Source organism: Geotrypetes seraphini, chromosome 1, assembly GCF_902459505.1.
Source record: "Geotrypetes seraphini chromosome 1, aGeoSer1.1, whole genome shotgun sequence".
NCBI classification, from domain to species: Eukaryota; Metazoa; Chordata; class Amphibia; order Gymnophiona; family Dermophiidae; genus Geotrypetes; species Geotrypetes seraphini.
The window spans coordinates 173,148,666-173,169,500 of NC_047084.1; the positions used below are offsets into that span (position 1 = coordinate 173,148,666).

Genomic DNA, 20,835 nt, shown 5'->3' on the forward strand with positions numbered 1-20,835 from the left:
AAAAGGTAATGATGCCCCTGTACAAGACTTTGGTGAGACCTCATTTAGAATATTGTGTACAATTCTGGAGACTGCACTTTCAGAAAGATATAAAAAGATATAAAAAGTTGGTCCAGGGGAAGGCTACTAAAATGATGTGTGGTCTTCATCATAAGGTGTAGGAGGACAGACTTAAAGATCTCAATCTGTATACTTTGGAGAAAAGGCGGGAGAGGGGAGATATGATTAGAGACGTGTAAATACCTCTGAAATGAGGGCATAGGATGAAGCTAAGAAGTGATAGGCTCAGGAGTAATCTAAGGAAATACTTTACAGAAAGGGTGGTAGATGTGTGGAACAGTTTTCCCGAAGAGATGGTGGAGACAAAGACTGTGGCTGAATTCAAGAAAGCATGGGATAGACACGTGGGATCTCTTAGAGAGAGGAAGAGATAATGGTTACTGCGGATGGGCCATTTGCCCTTCTACTGCCATCATGTTTCTATGTTAATCCAAAATCTGCAAACGACACTGAAGTCATTCTCTTCTTTATTCTGCATGTTTAGTGGGTGATTAAAACTGTTCAGATCATATCAATAATCACTAATCTAGTGCTAGAGTACAGTCTGTCCAACAGACAGCTATGAACGTATCTGCATTGTTTCTCCGGGAACAGGGAAATAGCTGATGTATCTGAATATAAACCACCTGGAATAACTAAACTTAATTTTATATTGCACAATAATCCTATGTATGCATTGTGTGGCATAGAAAATGTCTTTCCTTCTAGTTTACTTTATATACTATATGGTATATATATGGTATTTATACATAACTAAGAAATATACATCAAGAAGAAAATAAAAGCCTTTCATAGCTCCAAATCATGAGCCAACGAAACCACGTTTTGCATTTCGAGTAAAAAACAACATACTGCAAAACTGCAATCAATTTACATTTTAAGGTGACAAATATATTCCTGAAATTAAAAGTGTCAAGAAATTGTGCTTATCCTTAAAGGAACATATCCCATACGCTATTGCCAGGAGTTTTCTATAATTTTCATTGTACATTTTTTTTATGCAATTGGGCTTGCTTGCTTCAAAGATGTTTTAGAAACATCCGTTTGCATGGTAGACATAGCTATAGTCTCATAATCATCCTCTCTGGATCGAAAGTCACAAAAATTAAAGAAAAACTGCAAATCCCTTTGGAAGTTCTTGTTGAGGAATCCATAAAAGATAGGGTTCACACAAGTGGAAATCATCGCTGTGAGGTGGCAAATCAGAAACAGTGAATTGTGGCTACATGTAGCAATGATCTCATAATTCCAGTCAAACACAATGTTAAAAATGTTAAGTGGCAACCAACAGACCGCAAATGCCACCACGATAGAAATAAGCATGATGTTGATTCTTTTCGTTTCATTTGATCTATACTTATTGTCTCTCATTTTGTCCATCATGTTGTTTCTTCTTTTTAATCGTATGTATATCTGAAAGAAAGAAAGAAACGCTAAATGTAGTCTTCAAGTGAAAACAATTTAGTTGCTATAGTTAAATGACAAAAAGAAAGAGAAATAAATGATCAATTGAATTATTTTATGAATATAAACCATTACGGGCCCAATAGTCAGTCACCGATAGTGAGCAATTTTTTAAAGCATTGACTGCCAAGAGATTAATTTGACCGGACATTCAATTCTGGGCCTAATCCGGTTCCCAGCACTGAATATCTGAGTCTTTTCTTGCTGTTGGAAGTTATCCAGATGCCAGCCAATTTTCAGCATCGGTAACTATTCGGGCAAGTTAGCACTGCTAATCATGCAGTCCTAATTTGCCCAGAGGGCTACATGGGCATATGATTTCCAGATACATAGAAACATGATGGCAGATAAAGGACAAATAGTCCGACCATTCACAGCATCCATTATCTCCTCCTCTCCCTAGGAGATCTCACAGGCCTGTCCCATGCTTTCTTGAATTCAGACACAGTCTTTGTCTCCACCACCTCTACCGGGAAACTATTCCATGTATCTACCATCCTTTCTGTTAAAAACAAAAAAAAAGTATTTCCTTAGATTACTCCTGAACCTATCAGCTCTTAACTTCATCCTATGCCCTCTCCTTCCAAAGTTTTCTTTCCTTTGAAAAAGACTCACCTCCTGTACATTAATGCCATGGAGATATTTAAACATCTCTTATCATATCCCCTCTCTCTCGTCTTTCTTTCCAGAGCATACATACGAGGGCTGTTCAAAAAGCATCAGACCTTTATTCATAAAAAATACTCGCATTCAGATACAACAATACTAATATCCTTCAAAGTAGTTCCCTTGGGCTGCCATACACTTCTTCCTACAGTTCTGCCACTGACGGAAGCAGTGCTTGAACGCCTCTTTTGAGATTGCTCACAACTGGTCCATTGCATTCTGTATGATGTCTTCTCTTGACTGAAATATGGTCCCTTTCAGGAGCATTTTTAGCTTGGGGAAAAGCCAGAAGTCACACGGAGCCATGTCGGGAGAGTAGGGAGCCTGAGGAATCACCAGTGTGTTGTGTTTGGCCAGGAAACTCTATCAAATGTGAAGAATGGGCAGTTGCGTCATCGTGATGGATTTGCCAATTGCCCGCTGCCCACAGGTCCGACCGTATGCGTCTCACAGTGTTAGAGGGCGACGCAGAACCTCTTGGTAGTACCCTTTGGTGATTCAACAATCCTGCATCACCAGCATCCTCACTTGGTCAATGATGATCTCATGTCTGTATGTCGAGGGCCTACCAGAACATACTTCACTCTCCACTGATGTGCGGTTATCTCTGAAGCGGTTGTACCACTCCTTTATCTGTGTGGTGCCCATTGCTTCGTCCCCAAAGGTCTGTTGAATCTTCCTGATCATTTCCACTTGGGAATCGCCAAGCTTTACACAAAATTTAATGTAGTAGCATTGCTCAACTTTTTCTGTCATTTTGTCAAAAATGAAAATCGGACGATGCTCACTTACACTTCCTCACTCATCAGTTGTCTGCCAGCAACTGACAGCTTCTGTAGTTGGGAAAAAATTCAAGCATGCGCATTAGGGTCGCCTACATACATGCACCAAACCACGCCTCCCTAGCTTTATTTGTTTATGCAAAAAAAAAAAAAAAAAAAAATTAAGGTCTGATACTTTATGAACAGCCCTCAAATTAAGGTCTCTAAGTCTATCCTCATATGATTTATGACAAAGACTATTAGCAGCCATCTGGACTGACTCTATCCTATTTACATCTTTTTGACGGGGCAGTCTCTAAAATTGCATACAGTATTCTCTCCATTTTCCTACTGGCCATTCCTCTCCTTATGCACCCAAGCATCTTCCTGGCTTTGACCATCGCCTTTTCTACCCATTTTGCCACTCAGAGATCATCAGACACAATCACTTCCAAGTCCTGCTCTTTTCCATGCACTGAAGTTCTCCTAAATTTCTGCAGCCCAAGTGCATTTATGACACTGCATTTTTTTAGCATTAAATCTTAATGATCAATCATCAGACCATTCTTCAAGCTTTGCCAGATCCCACCTCATGTTATCCACACTCTCCAGGGTGTCTACTCTATTACGGAGCTTGGTATCATCTGCAAAAAAGAAACTTTGCCAGACAGCCCTTCCACAATATCAATCACAAAGATGTTAAAAAGGACATATTCCTGTGGCACTCCACTAATAACATCCTTTTCCTCCGAGCAAACTCAATTTACCACTACCCTTTGTCTCCTTCCACTTAACCAACTTGTAATCCATTTGTCACTTGAGGGCCCATACCAAATGTATTCAGTTTATTTATCATCTATGCAACACTGTGTCAAAAGCTTTGCTAATGTCCGACTACACTACATCTAGCACCCCTCCTATATCCAACTGTTTGGTCACCCAGTCAAAGAAATCAATCAGATTTGTCTAAGACCTGCCTGTCATAAAATCATGCTCTCAGTTCTGCCCCAACTCTGCCCTTGGCCCTCCCTCCCAATACTAACTGGACAGTGTCCATGTGGTCAGAGCAGATATTCAATGGCACTTTCAGTCAAGTGCTACTACATATCTTCTCTAGTGCTGATCAGCATGATATAACTGAGGAGAAGCCTCTCTTGCTCTGATAAAATCATTTTCAATATCAAACCCTGTCTTTCTAGTTTGCTGGCTTAAAAGTGGCACTGCCTGACTGGTGATAAAATACCTCTTTTGGCCTATCTGAAATAAATTACTAGTCCAAGTCCAGTTATTGATTAACTAGCATCCCTATCAGTACTCAAGTTTGACTCAGAGAAATTTAAAAAAAACCCAAAAGCACAAAAAAACCCTCTTTAAACTGAACAACCCACTCATGCCAAGAAGGGATCTTTTCCAAACAAGACTAACACAGTGAGAACTTCTATATCAGGGGTGCCCACACTTTTTTGGTTTGCGAGCTACTTTTAAAATGACCAAGTCAAAATGATCTACCAACAATAAAATTTTTAAAAACATAGAGATCGCAGAGAAAATGTTAATCATCATTTATATTTTTTTTGGGGGGGGGGTCAAAGAGGTCAAAGCAGATGACTTTAAAATATGCAATGCACCTTAGTAACAACTATACCAAAATAGACAAAATATACCCCCCTCCCTTTTTACTAAACTGCGATAGCAGTTTCTAGCGCAGGGAGCTGCGCTGAATGCCCCGCACTGCTCTTGACACTTATAGGCTCCCTGCGCTAAAACCGCTACTGCGGTTTAGTTAAAGGGGGCCATAGTGCAAAATATAGACAGCAGAGATATAAATTCTCAAAATGGACACATTTTGATCACTAAATTTAAAAATAAAATCATTTTTCCTACCTTTGTTGTCTGGTGATTTCATGAGTCTCTAGTTGCACTTTCTTCTTCTGACTGTGCATGCTATATTTCTTCCCTCCTTTCTGCCTCCTGCATGCTTAGTTTCCTCCAGACCTCTTTCCCTCCCCAACCAACATCTCTGTCCTTCTTTTTCTTTTTCTCTCCCTGCCACCCGACACACTCCATTCCCTCCCCCTTTTCCTTCTTTTTTCCCTGCCCCTCTCCCCTTTCTTTCTGTCTCCATGTCCCTCTTTCTTTCTTTCTGTCTCCCTGTCTTTTTGTCTCCCCAAGCCACCACCATGGCTGTCGTCTGGAAACAGGCCCCCAAGCCACTGTCGACATCTGGGAAAAGGCCCCCATTCCACCACCGCCGTTGCTGCCGAGTTCTCCCTGTTTCCCGACGCCGCAACAGGCCACCAGTCTCCCCCCCCCCCCATGTCAGTTCTGAATTCAGAGAGGAAGTTCCGGGCCATCTAGGCAGCAATTGGCAGGCCCGGAACTTCCTCTCTGATGTCAGAATTGACATCGGGGGGGGGGGAGGGGGGGAGGCTGGCTTGCCCGGCGCTTCTGTAGTTGCTGCTAGCCTATTGTGGCATCGGGGAACAGGGAGAATGCAAAGGCAACACGAGTCTATTGTGGAGCCCGGGATGGGCTCCTCACTCGACTCGTGTTGCCTTTGCGATCGACTGGTCGATCGCGATCGACCTTTTGGGCACCCCTGGTCTATACTGTTATTGCTAATGTCATATACAGTATGCTCTGCAGATGAATGCAGGCATTTAGTTGTAAATTTCATTAATAGGGCATCTTTTACTAAATATGTAAATATGTGGAAGAACATTTTGGAAGCCAGAATTGAGACATTTAGCTCATTATGTCAAACCCCACACTCAACCATCTTAGAGCTATTTTCAAACAGGAAAAACATCTATGATTCGCTTTTGAAAATGGTTCAAGGATAGACATTTTTACACAGAAGGTATCTAAAAAGAAGAGCCGACATGTACAACTTATAAATGCCAAAAAATAAACCCCAAGCACAAGAATGCCTGTCTGGCACCATTTTGAGACAAATGGTCACACAGCGCTGTAGATCAGAGGGGCAGTGCAGTAAATTTTAAACATGGCAGCTAGGTACAGTTCACACCATAACTCCTTTCTGAGCCCTACAGGAACAGAATAAGGCTTATTGTACCTAACTATAATGTATACCACTATAAAAGCCTTCCACCCTGCAGGTGTCTCCTATATTTACGTAAAGAAGGTAAATTTGTAGTTTTGGAAGTCTCACAATTTCCACCACAAATGTACTAAAGGGAGTAGGATTCAAATTGGATCCTCTTGTTCATAGTCCACTGCACTGACAAGGTTACTCCTGGGAGCTGCTTATTGCTCTGTTGGGTATGTCTATAACACCTAATGCATCATATAGCCTGGTATCCCTTTTCAGTTTTGCTTCTTAAGAGAGTGGGAAGGGTATAGCATCAATTGAGGGATTATAGAGGGGTCATGCCAGTGATCAGCTGGTCAATCAGAGCACCTTTTTGTTTCTTGGACATGACTGAAACAAGTATAATACAAACACCCTTCGTTTTTGTTTTGGGTATTTTTTCCTTAGGACATGTCTTCGTGTTCCATTATCACTAAAAGTCATCCTAATTTTGGGCTCACCCTAGTGCCATTCAAAACATATTCACAACACACAACCTTACTATATGGGCAAACTCGCTGGAAAACATCCAAATTCTGCCTTTTTGACAATCCCAATTTAGACGTTTTCAGCACATGGACATCTTTGTGGTTATTTTGAGACTTCTAACTGCTTTGAAAATGAGCTCCATAGTATATACATTTTCCCAAAATAGAATTCAGGTAAAGATAAATGCAACTGATTTTTCTTACCTTCGCATAACAAACAAAAATAAAGCAAAGAGGACCAAAGTACTGGATCACAAGAAGCGTAGTGGTATAAGAAAGTCTGATCGCTTCCAAAGGAAATCTTTCAACACACACAAATTTCCCTTTGAAAGTCTCAATTGTCACATTTCTGAAGGGCTCATCAGTTAATACTTGATAGATCATGTAAGGAAATGAAGAAACCATGGCTGCTATCCAGATGGCAGAAATCCCTAAGCAGGCATGTCTGTTATTTGGCCTCCAACCTCGTGGGTTGATTATTAGTTGATGGCGTTCAATTGCAATGAGAACCAAAGTAAAAATGGAAACAGTTATAGAGACACATTGCACATATGGGTTTAGTTTGCACATTACTTCTCCAAAGACCCAGTGGTCCATTAAAGTGTAAACCAAAGTTAAGGGGAGACACATGATCGTCACTAGAAGATCAGAAAAGGAGAGATTAACAATTAGGATATTGGTGACATTCCGCATCTCCCTTTGTTTTAAGATGATGATAATTAGGGCCAGATTTCCAGAGAGGCCTAGAATAATGACAGCACCATAGGCCAGTGCTAAGGTGAAGACCACGGCCAATGGCATATGACATTCTTCTTCTTCCTCAAATGGTAGAGTTCTAGAATGCGTCTCTGAAAAGTTAAGATTAACAGAATGATTTTCAATGGAAGAAAACAATGCAGAATTCATCTTTTTGTATGTCTTTATCCATTCAACATCTTTGTAAAAGATTTCTTCAGAAAGCTTAACATTCTCTCATTCTTTATGACTGAAATTGTCACGATAGTCCTAATTCTTCTTTATGGATGACTTCATGCAGTCTGTGAAAAGAAAAATATATACATTTATTTTTGTTGTCATAACACTATTAATAGTTATATATATTATTAGGCTAGCGATAAGAACTGACATACATATGAACATAAGAGTTGTCATACTGGGACAGAACAAAGGTCAATGGCAATATACCTCACTTTTAAACACCAAAGAATTTTATCAAAAATAAAATTCAAAACTGACTTTAGGTTAAAAATGATTGTAAACCAATTCATCAAGGTTTTTCCCCACAGAAAAAGGAATTCTTATTATCCTATCAATTATATATCATGAATGAGAGGAATGTTTTAATAAGCCAGGGCTTTTGTGCTGTGAAATGTTAAAAGGTTAAAAGTAAAAAAGTAAAGTGTCATAGATTTCAAATAGTTAATATAATGGATCAGACAAAGTCCATATAGCCCAGTTGCTATCATAATTTGGGTTAATTATAACAAATTGCAAATCAGACCAATGACCATTGAATGCAGTATACAAAAATGTACCGTATTTTTCTCACTATAAGACACACCTGACTATACAACGCACCTAGGTTTAGAGGAGGAAAACAAGAAAATAAAATATTCTGAACAAAATGGTATACTAATATATTTAATAAAATATACCAGGCTCTGCACCCAGCCCCCCTCACTTCCTGCTAGGCTCTACACCCTGCCCCCCTCCCTGCTAGGCTCTGTACCCTATCCCACCTCCCTGCCCTGTCCCCTGTCCCCCCTCTGGTAGTCTAGTGATAGGCCAGGACAGGAGGCATCTGTCCCAGCAGACTAACAATTCCCCCCCCCCAGCCCCCCGTTACCTTTTTTCACCTTTTAAATCCTGGTGGTATATCAGCAGGAGCGAGCTTTCTGCACTCCTGCCCTGCACCGAGTCTCAGTTCTTGCAGCCAGCAGCACACAAGGCAGGAGCAAGCTTTTCATGCTCCAGCTTGGCCCTGCAGTACCCCCTGGGGTACGCATACCGCGCATTGAGAAACTCTTACTTGTTGTACCAATGCCCTGATCGTTTATAAAGATGTTGAAGAGCACGGGTCCAAGCACTGAGCCCTGCGGCACCCTGCTGGTGACACTCTTCCAGTCTGAATATTGTCCATTTACCCCCACTATGTTTCCTATGCTCCAGCCAGTTTTTAATCCACATGAGCATTTCACCCTTGATTCCATGGCTCGCAATTTTCCGAAGTAGTCGTTCATGTTGAACGCCTTCTGAAAATCCAGATATATAATGTTGACCGGGTCGCCCTTGTCTATCCGCCTGTTTACTCCCTCAAAGAAGTGCAGCAAGTTCGTCAGGCAAGATCTGCCTTTGCTGAAACTGTGCTGGCTGGTCCTCATTAAACCGTGTCTATCAAGGTGATCAATGATGCGGTCCTTTATCAGTGCCTCTACCATCTTTCCCGGTACCGAGGTCAGACTTACTGGTCTGTAGTTTCCCAGATCTCCCCTCGAACCTTTTTTGAAGATCGGCGTAACATTCGCCACCTTCCAGTCTTCCGGAATCTTTCTCGATTCGATCGACAGATTGGCTATTAGTTGAAGCAGTCCCTTTCAGTTCCTTGATGACCCTCGGATGGATGCCATCCGGTCCCAGGGATTTATCGCTCTTAAGTCTATCGATCTGCCTGCATACCTCTTCTAGACTGACCGTCAACCCTGTCAGTTTCCCGTATTCATTTCCAGCATATAGCCTGATGGGGTCCGGTATACTTAAAGTTATTAATACACGGCGGAACTTTATCTTCTCTGTTACAGCTCCTCAAACTTGGAACTCCCTCCCTATTTATCTCAGAGAAGAAAAGAACTTAGATAAATTTAAAAGTAAACTTAAGAGCTTTCTTTTCAAAGACGCTTATGATATTTAGGAGTCTCAGCCTATTTTTGCTTATTTTCATAAGGCTACTTCTTTTATTTCCCTCCTATTTTTTTTACCATAATCGTCCTTCTTTCTATCATTATTATTGTATTTCATTACCCTGCCTTTCCCTTTGTTTTCCTTTTCTGTTTATTCTGTTAGTCGTTAATTTAATATGTTTTGTTGAGTGTCCATCTATCTTTTATAACCCCTGTATTATCTGTAAATTGAATGATTTGTTCATCGCTTAGATATTTGAGTAAGCGATTAATCAAATACTTAATAAACTTGAAACTTGTATATACTCTTCTGTAAATACAGACGCAAAAAATGTGTTCACAGTTTGTTTGCGATTTCTTTGTCCTCCTTTAGCACTCCCTTTATTCCATGGTCATCCAACGGTTCCACCGCTTCCTTCGAGAGTCATTTCCCCTTAATATAGCGAAAGAATGGCTTGAAGTTTTTCGCCTCCTTGGCTATTTTTTCCTCGTAGTCTCTTTTGGCTCCTTTTACTGCCTTATGGCACCTGCGTTGATGTTGTTTGTGTTATTCCTGTTTTCATCCGTTTTTGACCTTTTCCATTCCTTAAACAAAGTTTTATTGTCTCTGATCTCTTCCTTCACCTCTACAGTGAGCCACGCCAATTCTTTATTCTTTTTCCTCTTGGATCCTTTGTTGTATATATAGATTTTGCGCCTCAGTGACTGTGTCCTTAAAAAGGGACCAAGCTTGCTCTAGCATTTTTACAGTGCTTATCCTCTTCTCAATCTTCTTCCCTATCACGAGTCTCATCCCTTCGTAATTCCCTTTTCGGAAGTTCAGCGCCGTGGCCAACATTCTGGACCGATGTTTCTCCCCTGCACCTAGGTCGAAGCAGATCATATTGTGATCGCTGCCTCCCATTGTCCCTTCTACTTCTACAGTCCATTTAGAATTAAGAATCTCCTCTTGTATTTTCCTTTACAAGTTGTTCCTTGAAGCAGTCGCCTACAGCATCCAGAACTTGGTCTCCCTAGCGCAGCCGGAGGTGCCTAGGTCCAGTCTATCCTCGGATAGTTGAAGTCACCCATGATAACTGTGCTGCCTCCCTTGCAGTTGCGTTTAATCTCGTTCGTCATTTCTCCATCAATTTCTTCGGACTGCCCTAGGGGTCAGTAGTTGATGCCAATCTTCATTTCCAGTCCATTTGTTCCTGGAATTTTGACCCATAGAGTCTCTAACTTATCCGTCAGTTGTGGTGTAGTCTCTCCAGTAGATTCAATTCCCTCTTTGACGTATATGGCAACGCCCCCACCATTTTGAGCCACTCTGTCTCTGCGGTATAGTTTGTGTACCTGTAGCACAGTGTCCCAGACGTTTTCCTCAGTCCACCATGTTTCTGGTGATACCGATGATGTCCATGTTATCTTTTTGTGCCATAGCTTCTAATTTGCCCATCTTACTCCTTAGGCTCCTTGCGTTCGTGTACATACACTTGAGTTTGCAGCCTGTTCTTTTCTTGCATTTCCTTCCCTCTTGTGTCCCTTTCGGTCTGCCTTGGTAATGTATGTCTAAAATAAACAGAATGATGTATAAAAAAATAAACTTAGAAAACAATTAAGAACCTAAACATGGCAAAATATGTAAAAACTTATATCTGAAATATGTAATAACTTATATCTGAAATAAACAGGCTGATGTGTTTAAAAAAAACATATAATAAGCTTAAAAACATAAGATAAAATAAGCGAACACATATAAGGAATATTTATGTTGACATGACATGCAAATGACATACTCTTGTGCCAAGATCAGCGAGATATCATGTACAGGCTAATCATGAACTGAGGAGTGGAGGCAGTGGAATATGGACCAGAAATGTGCAAAAGGTCAAGGCTTCTATAGGTGACCCGTGGTAGTTAATAAAGAAACTATGGAGGAAAAAAAAAAATCAGGGTTATTATGGTCATGATAAAACTGGCCTTTGTACACAGGAAAGACTCGTGCTGAGGGTTTATGAAGGCCAAATTTTATTGCAGCTTTGTAAAAAGACGCCTAAATAAAGAATCCTGTAGTTCTTAGACAATTTGTGATCTTGAACCTTGAAAGATGTTGAATTCCTGACATTTATTTTCCTTATGGCACCTTAAAGATAAAAGGGACTTGAGTACTGACAAGAATTATCTAGTAGAATCACGAGAGTGGCAGGCTATTTGGAAAGTGCCAGTGAAGTAACAGATTGCCTGACCATGCAAAACTTTATGTGCAGGGGAGGCTGAATTAGAAGGAATGAATAAAAAAAATGCAAACAGCATATCAACATTCTTTCTGTTATTATTTTTCTGGAGACTTTAGGGCAACAGAGGGTCTTTTTTAAATAGGACATTTTCCTTTTTCTAATGGAAAGCAATCTTTATTGTGAGAGAAACAGAGAGAGAAAAAGAGGGTACAAAGGATACAGAAATATTCTATTTGTTCCGCTTATGTTACTCCAGGTCCTAAGCTTATCATTTAGAAAACAATTATTGGGGGGAGGGGGGTAGAGAATAACACGGAGACAAACTTTTCCCCAACCCCGCATATAGAATTGCCCTGATTGTGAACTTTGATGCATGTACTGTATTACCCCACATATAGGCCAGCCCCTATATAGGCCACCCCCACATATAGGCCGCAAAAAATGCCTATAAGAATTTAAAAAACTGGTATATAAGCTGCCCCATTTTAGTATCCGCGGCTTATCTACCAGTAATTGGGCGGCCTATACAGTATTTTTAAATCATCCCCCTGCCCTCCCTTACCTCCCTCGCTGGCAGTGGCCTCCTCGAATCGCGCCACCAGCGTTGCAGAGAAGGAGTGATCTCTGTGTCTGCAGGCCGGCCCCGTACTGCTTCCTGTATGGCTTTGCCGTCAGTTCTCAAGAGAACTGCAAAAGGAGGATGGGAGTGTGCGGGAAGCCCCGTCGTTCACAGATCAGAAGTGGAAAAGAGACGTAACAGTGACACAGACCGCTTTTACTTACTGCAGCAGCTCTGCGATGTCTTCTCCTAATAAGCACCATCGCTTAGGTACAGCGGCATCAATCCCCTCAATGCGATTGAAAAGGTAAGGGAGGGCAGAGGGACGATTTTAAAATGCTGTATAGGCCGCCCCAGATATGCAAACCACAACCACACTGGGCCGGCTTGCAAAACCCATATATAGGCCGCAGCCTATATATGGGGTATGTGGCTTCATGCATACAGATTACTCAGATAAGATCTCTGCATCAAAGTCACCTTTAATTACTGATTTCACATATGTGCAAGTAAGGGAAAAATGCCTGAATAATTTGAAATTCGCATAGAATTGTAGGATATGCAGAATATAAATTATTTTTAAAAATAAAATAAAGCCTGAGTTCTCAAAACGGCTCCAGTCGCATGTCACTCAAACTACGGCACCATTTTGAGAATCACAATCTGCGTTGAAGATAGGCACCAGAAATGTAGGCCAGAATTTTACAAGCTTACATTTCCAGCATCTATCTTCAACACAGAATCATGCTTAGCGGCGCCAAATGTCAACCTCACCCATTACCACGCCTCTTTTGACGTTTGGCACTAGTAAGCGTCTACATAGACGTGGTTCAGGCATCTACTTTTTTCTTAATTAGTTTTTAATTGGTTTTTAATGGTGCGGTCAGTTACCGCACCATTAATGGCCAATTAAAATCCTCAACTTAGGCACCATTTGGGCACCTGCTGGTGCCTTCTGAATGACACCATTTTATGAATCTGGGCCTAAGCACTATTCTATAAAGTAGCACCTAAGTGCTATAGTGCATAACTTCAAAGTAGGCATAAATGTGGGCGGGATGTGGGCAAATCATTGGCGTGGTGCCAACTGATGCATGCACCTTGTAGAATAGTATCAGTTACAGATATCACTTGACACACTTAAATGCAATCATTTACACTTGCCATTGACATGGCGTAAGATGTTGTGCCTTGTCAATGGCAAGTTTTGGCATATCAATGCAAGTTTGCTCTAGCATCATGGTTTAAGTGCTCCTAGGTTCCATTATAGGATTAGCCCTAAGTACCTCATTGTAGTGCCTATATATTTATAGAATGATGGTTATAGAATGATGTCCCATGCCTTCAGAACCAAACCACATAAAACTGTGGAGACAAAAGCTGATCAGAGCCCATGGTGATGATAAGTTTTATGGTCCAGTGGGAGTCTGTTCCAGATGTTCATTTTGAAGTCAGTCCCAGTGTTTCACTGGTGCAATGTGCTCGATGCAATGTACCAGTTGCTATAAAACCAGAGGTGAAATGTCCGATTAGAAAAGCATGAAGCCAAAAGGTTCATATCACAACTGTGAGAGAACCAACTGATTGGATCAGCTATATGGTCATAGGGGGGAAAAAAAGCCTGAAAAGCTGAAAATTTGTATTGGCTACAAAGTTTCTCAATTTTGCATTAAAGAGCTGTGATGGTCCATTTTCAATAAGGTGTCTAAATCCAAATTTTGGCTGTTTATTTATTTATTATTTTGGGTATTTATATACCACCTATTAAAGTTATCTAAGCACTTTACAATCAGGTACTCAAGCATTTGCCTTCTCTGTCCTGGTGGGCTCACAATCTATCTAACATACCTTGGGCAATGGAGGATTGAGTGACTTGCCCAGTGTCACAAGGAGTAGTGCGGGATTTGAAACCACAATCTCAGGGTGCTGAGGCTGTAGCTCTAACCACTACACCACTCCAATCCAAAAATCAAAGTTTAAAAAATGGCCATTTTCAAACCAGAAAAAATGTCCAATACTTTGTTTCAAAAATATCCAGTTGCTAGATGGTCCTATCTTATAGGACCATAAAAAAAAAAAAAATCCAAGGGAAAAATGCGCAAAAACAAGCCATTAGGATATACAGGGGACCAGCATTCTTAGTAGACTGGCTACACAGACATCCCAGTAGGGCTCCCTTGGGAGAACAGTATAGAAAACTGAATAAATAAAATAGGGAAGATTGTCAACATGTATAGGTGCATTTGATTGGTAAGGATGAAGAGATACCCATATCAGCTGACAGTGCCTTCTAGATGTATCAAAGGACCCATGAAAACATTCCCCAGACAATAACGCTGCCACCACCAGCTTGTGTATATTCAACAATGGTTGCTGGGTGTTTGTTCTCGGCAGTTTCATGTTTGACATTCCAACATCCATTCATTAGATGGAGCTCAAAATGTGACTCATCGAAGAAGGCAACTCTCTGCCAGTCACTCCTTTACAAATTGCAAGCGTTCTTTGCAATGAGCCATCGTGAGCATGGGTGCAGTCAGCAGCTATCTGCTCTGGAGCCCCATTCGCAACAGGGTTTGCTGCACAGTCATTTTGGATACACATCTGGAATCCCCCTGGTTCATTTGGATGGCAAGTTGCTTCACAGTAGCATGCCAATTGGCTCACACCATCCAGCACAGCCAATGTTTAGCTCTCGTATTGATGGCTTGTGCTGCCCCACAGTTACCTCATCGGGTCATTGAAAAGGTTCCATTTGTCTACTTATGGTACACTAACCACAGCAGCCCATGAACAGTTCACAAACTCTGCTGTTTCCAAAATGCATTTATCAATATCTCAAAAATTTTGCTTTTTCCCCCATGACAGCCACAGTTGCTATCTTGGCAACTTGCTGACATCCCACCTTATAGAGCCTTGAAGTCTACGCGTGACACATGCATCCATTCACTGGCTGTGCGTCCCTGACGTCAGAGGTAGGTGGTAGTCATAATAACGAGACTTGACCATGTATATGTAGGTACAGTAGGTTTTGAGTGGGTTTTGGAGGGCCCAGACATTCCACCACAAGTCTACTGGTTAGAGTAGGATATGGGCCCGAGTCCCCTTCTCTTCAGTCTATTGCATGATCACTTATTCATTACTGAAACAGGTCTAGACTGAAATGTCCAATTTTTGCCCTGGATGTTTTCTACAATGTTTCATTATTACAGAAAAACATTTAAATCATAAGCTCACCCTAGTCCCACTTAAAACGCATCCCAAGAGGCCCCCTTTAAGATTTAGATGCACTGCATTTGAGCTGCTTAGGAAACCATCTACAATGGGTTTTGAAAACAGTATATCTGGACATTTTGGTGAAAAAAAGTCCATCTGCCACTCTATGCTGCTTTTGGATATTTTTCTATTTTGAAAATTAGCATCTATCTATATCATGCACATACTCAAAGATGCAAGCTTTCCAAAGCTCACTTGTTTATTCCTGTGGCTGCACACGATGCATTCCTGCAATGTAATCTAGATGAGAACAGCAGTCTTAGGACCTTACTCTGGACTCCATAGTGTAGGAAAATATGGCACATATTACCATTAAAAATTTCTGTCACACCAGAGATGTATCAGCAGAAGCAGAATGAACTTTTGGCTGGACTCACTGGCATTAAGTCAATAGCAGATGACATCCTCATTGCTGGTTGTTGTGGCTCTAATAAGGAAGCAGAGCATGACTATAATAACAAGCTTTTAGCCCTAATGGTTCGTTGCAAGCAGCTGAAGCTCCAGATCAGTGTGAAAAAATTACAATTCAAGACGAGAGAAGTCTGCTTCCATGGGCATTCCTGTCTTCACAAGGCCTAAAGGCAGACTTGGAGAAGAGCTATACAGGATATGCCACTGCCTATAGATGTAAAATCAGAGCATCCGTTCACTGGGTTTATAACTTGCCTAGCAAAATTCATGCCACGTCTGTCTGAGAAAATGTGAGCATTTGAGAGGGATTCAACATAAAAATGCAGTTTGAAACTGGCTTCCAAATTATGACCAGATAGTTCAGGAAATAAAATGCTTGGTCACAAATATTCCTGTGTTGGTACTATGATGTCACTTGTAAACCTGTTGCTTATTGCAAGAGGATCAGCCAGGGGCTTTTGCATCGAGGGTGTCTTTTTCAGCTGAGCAAAATTATGCACAAATTGGAATAGAATTTATCAGTATTGTGTTAGGAGCTAGAGAGCAGCATTGGAGAAGGGAGTAAGGGGAGAGGGCTGGAGAAACAACATGGATGGGAGGAAAAGAGGGAGGGCTGGAGAAACAGCATGGATGGAGGAAGAGAGGTTTGGAGAAACAGCACAGATGGAGGGAGAGAAGGAGGAAAAAATAGCATGGAGGGGGCTGAAGAAACAGCATGGATAGAGGCAAAGTGCAAAGAAGGAGGGAGAGCGGCTGAAGAAACAACATGAAGGAAGGGAGGAAGGGCTAGAGAAACAGCAAGGAGGGAGGGAGAAACAGCATGGCGAGAAGGAGGGCTGGAGAAAAAAGCATGGATAGAGAGAGAGAGCAAGGGTGGAGGAGGAAAAGGAGGGAGAAACAGTATGGAGGGGCTAGAAAACCAGCATGGAGGGAGGGAGGAGGGCTGAAGAAGCATTATGGAAAGGAGAGCTAGAGAAAAGAGCATGGAGTAGGGTAGTGCTGGATGGGAGGGAAGAGATGGAAACAGCAGTAGGGGAGGTTGGAAAGAGAGAGAGAGATAGAGAGGGGCATCTGCAGGAGGGGGGTTGGAAGTAGGGTTACCAGACATCCGGGGAAACCGGATTTCCAAAACCCAGCAGTTTGTCCAGGTTTTGGAAGGCCCTGAGCTTGGGGTCATGTCTGGAGGGCCTTGGGTTAGAAGTAGGGTTACCAGACATCCAGGGAAACCTGGAAATATCCTCTTTTTAGAGGACTGTCCAGGTATCGACAGGAATTTCCAAAACTCAGCAGTTTGTCTGGGTTTTGGAAGGACCTGAGTTTGGAGTCATGTCCATGTAAGGATTTTGTACACTTCAATCATATCTCCCCTCAGCCGTCTCTTTTCCAAGCTAAGAGCCCTAACCTTTTTATTCTTTCCTCATGAGAGGAGCTCCATCCCCTTTATCATCTTGGTCGCTCTTCTTTGAACCTTTTCTAGTACCGCTATATCTTTCTTGAGATAAGGAGACCAGAATTGAATGCAATATTCCAGTTGAGGTTGCACCATGGAGCGATACAGAGGCATTATAAATTTCTTATTCTTGTTAACTATCCCTTTTTTAAAATAATTCCTAGCATCTTGTTTGCTTTTTTGGTCACTGCCGCACTTTGAGCGGAAGGTTTCATCGTATTGTCTACAATGATATGCAGATCCCTTTCTTGGGTGCTAACCCCCAAGGTGGACCCTAGCATCTGGTAACTGTGATTCGAGTTATTCTTCCCAATATGCATCACTTTGCATTTGTCCACATTAAATTTCATCTACCACTTGGACCCCCAGTCTTCCAATTTCCTAAGGTCTGCCTGCAATTTTTCACCATCTGCATGCATTTTAACAACTTTGAACAATTTAGTGTCATCTGCAAATTTAATCACCTCACTCGTCATTGCAATTTCCAGATCATTTATAAATAATATTACAAATCATATTTACCTCATATCAGGATATAAAAACACCTTTAATCCTTAAAAGAAGGAAGGGTTGGAATCTGCCTCAGCTCTAGGGGAAGTTTCAGTTGGAAGGGCCACTCAGCCTACATACTCATCTTTCCCATACTTCTGATTACCCTAGAAAGATCTCAAGCTTCTTCTAGAGATATAGCTCTGAATTCTGTTTCACAAATGCTAAAGTTATCTCCAATTAATCACTTTAAAACCCATAATCAACAGTTTGTGTTAAAAAAAAAAAAAAAGCAATGCTCTTTAAGGAGAAGTAGGTACCATAGTTAGATTGTTTGTGAGTCTGCCAGGACAGATAGAGAAAATACCTGAATAGATTGAGAACCAATTGTGAACGGCTCAGATGGCTGCATCGATGGGTGGTATATCAAATACAGAAAACAATAAATACTAAAATTCCACAGTCAAAAATCACAAAATTGAAAACAAAAATGGAATTCAAAATTTATCAAACAACATTCATCTAATCATCTTACATATCTAGAAGTTGGTATATCCAACCGATTCGGTTGTTGATTTGTTGAACTGTAAGTGGAAATGAGGAAAGACACCAGCCGAATGTCTGTTCAGCCAGTACGAACAAAGATGTAATCACTGGTCTTCCTCCACCACCATTATTCTATCTACATGTGCAAATTCTGCAATATAAATATGTGCTTTAAATACTTCAATGGTGCAAATCACTCAAAAACACTTATCTGAATGGTGCTGAGCATTTCACGCTGAATACTGGCTGACGGGCCCGTTTCGCCACTTCTTCTTCAGAGAATCAGACAAACAGTGCAAACCGGACAACCAGTCTGCAAGATCGTTATGATCAACACCTTAAACCTAAAAAATGGTACACACAATGTTGACCAACAAAAGATACAGCGCTTTCCGGAACAAGAAATCAGGGGCTGCGTGCTGGATCTGCAGATCCTTCTGGGGTCTTGGATCCTGAGGATGATCCTACTGTCCTGCGCCTATTTAAGTTTGCGGCTTTGCCAAACCTTATTTTTGAGTCCTTGCAGGAACTGAACTTAGTTACTCAGCCGGCTCCGTCCACTTCTTCCTCCTGGCTTTGTGGTGTGCGCTCGCAGTCTGCTACCTTTCCCAGGCAACCTGAAATGAGCGTTCTGGTCTCGGAGCAGTTTGACTCTCCAGAGGGTGCTCTGAAAATTGCTAGAGCTATGTCACACTTGTATCCCCTGGCACAGGAATGTCAGTAGCTTTTGGGTCAGCCCAGAGTGAATTCTTTGGTGGCACAGGTGACTAAGTGCACCTCTCGCCTCAGGAAACTCTTTAACACAGTTGCTTTAGGCATCAAAGCTGCTTCGGCGACGTCTTTTGTCACACGCACCTGTCTCTCGCAACTGCACACACTGGAGAATGAGGTGTTGGATCTCCCTCCTCAAGTTCTTTTGGAGATTCTATGGCTGATGCATTGTATGACCTTATGCGAGTTTTGGCAAAGGTGTCAGCGTACTCCTCTCTGCCCACAGAATGCTTTGGATCATACAATGGGCTGTTGATTCCACTTCCAAGGCCACTCTGGGTAGGCTGCCTTTTAAGGAGCAGTTATTGTTTGGCAAAGGTCTGGACGACCTTATGGATTCCCAGCTTTCCACCTCCCATGGTGCACCCTCTGCCAAAAGGCTGAATGACACCAGGCTGAACATAAAAATTGCCGCTACTGGGTCAGACCAGTGGTCCATCGCGCCCAGCAGTCTGCTCATGTGGCGGCCCCCAGGTCAAAGACCAGTGCTCTAAAATGAGTTCAGCCTCACCTGTGTACATCCCAGTTTAGCAGGAACTTGTCCAACTTAGTCTTGAAACCCTGAAACAGACTCCTTGGGTGAAGAAGAACTTCCTTATGTTTGTACGGAATCTATCCCCTTTCAACTTTAGAGAGTGCCCTGTCGTTCTCCCTACCTTAGAGAGTGTGAACAGTCTGTCTTTATCTACTAAGTCTATTCCCTTCAGTATTTTGAATGTTTCAATCATGTTTCCTCTCAGTCTCCTCTTTTCAAGGGAGAAGAGGCTCAGTTTCTCCAATCTCTCACTGTACAGCAACTCCTCCAGCCCCTTGACCATTTTAGTCGCTCTTCTCTGGACCCTTTTGAGTAGTACCATGTACTTCTTCATGTACGGTGACCAGTGCTGGACGCAGTACTCCAGGTGAGGGCACACCATGGCCTGGTACAGCAGCATGATAACCTCTCTTCAGATAGGGGGGCCTGCTCTCAGCATTTCTTCTCGCCTGGATACGCATTACGTCCCAGTGGGTCTTGGACATTATTTGTTCAGGCTACAAGCTTGAATTTGCCCAGCCTCTGAAAGATTGGTTCATGGACTCTCCTACAGGTCGCTTGGACAAAGCGCTCAAGGTTCAAGCCACCATTCAGCACTTGCTGGATATTCAAGATATAGAGCCGGAGCTGCCTGAACACTTGGGCTCAGGCAGATACTCTATATACTTTATTGTGCCAAAGGCTCAGATTGGAGGCCTATTCTGGATCTTCATATATGAATGCGGCTCTCAAGGTTCCACTCTTTCGAATAGAGACCATGTGTTCAGTCATTGCAGCAGTGGCCCCAAGAGAGTTTCTTGCCTCTCTGGATCTCACAGAAGCATACTTGCACATTCCCATTTTACCAACCCACTGTAAGTTTTTGCAGTTTCATGTTCAGGAACAGCATTACCAATTCTCGCCTCTGCCTTTGGGGCTGGCAACAGCGCTCTGGACCTTCACCAAGGTGATGGTTGTCGTGGCAGCTTACCTGTGAAAGATGGGTCTTCAGGTTCACCCTTACTTGGATAACTGGCTGATCAGAGCTCCCTCATTGGCTGAGGGATGGCACATGGTGAAGCGGGTGCTCCAGGTGCTAGAGGACCTGGGCTGGATTGCCAACTTCAGGAAGAGCCATCTGATGCCCATGCAGTCGCCGAAATACCTGGGTGTTCT

At 42.0% G+C, this 20,835-nt stretch overlaps 1 protein-coding gene across 1 annotated transcript in view; it reads right to left on the reverse strand.

Moving 5' to 3' along the window:
• Positions 1–382: 382 nt before the first annotated feature.
• NPY1R (neuropeptide Y receptor Y1) overlaps positions 383–20,835 on the reverse strand; it is a 37,699-nt gene continuing 17,246 nt past the window's right edge. Inside the window, exons 2-3 of the mRNA XM_033944910.1 lie at positions 6,735–7,567; positions 383–1,473 (exon numbers count right to left, since the gene is read on the reverse strand). Of these exons, the coding sequence (XP_033800801.1) occupies positions 1,057–1,473; positions 6,735–7,436 (1,119 nt within the window). The 5' untranslated portion in view covers positions 7,437–7,567 and the 3' untranslated portion in view covers positions 383–1,056. The remainder of the gene's footprint in view (positions 1,474–6,734; positions 7,568–20,835) is intronic.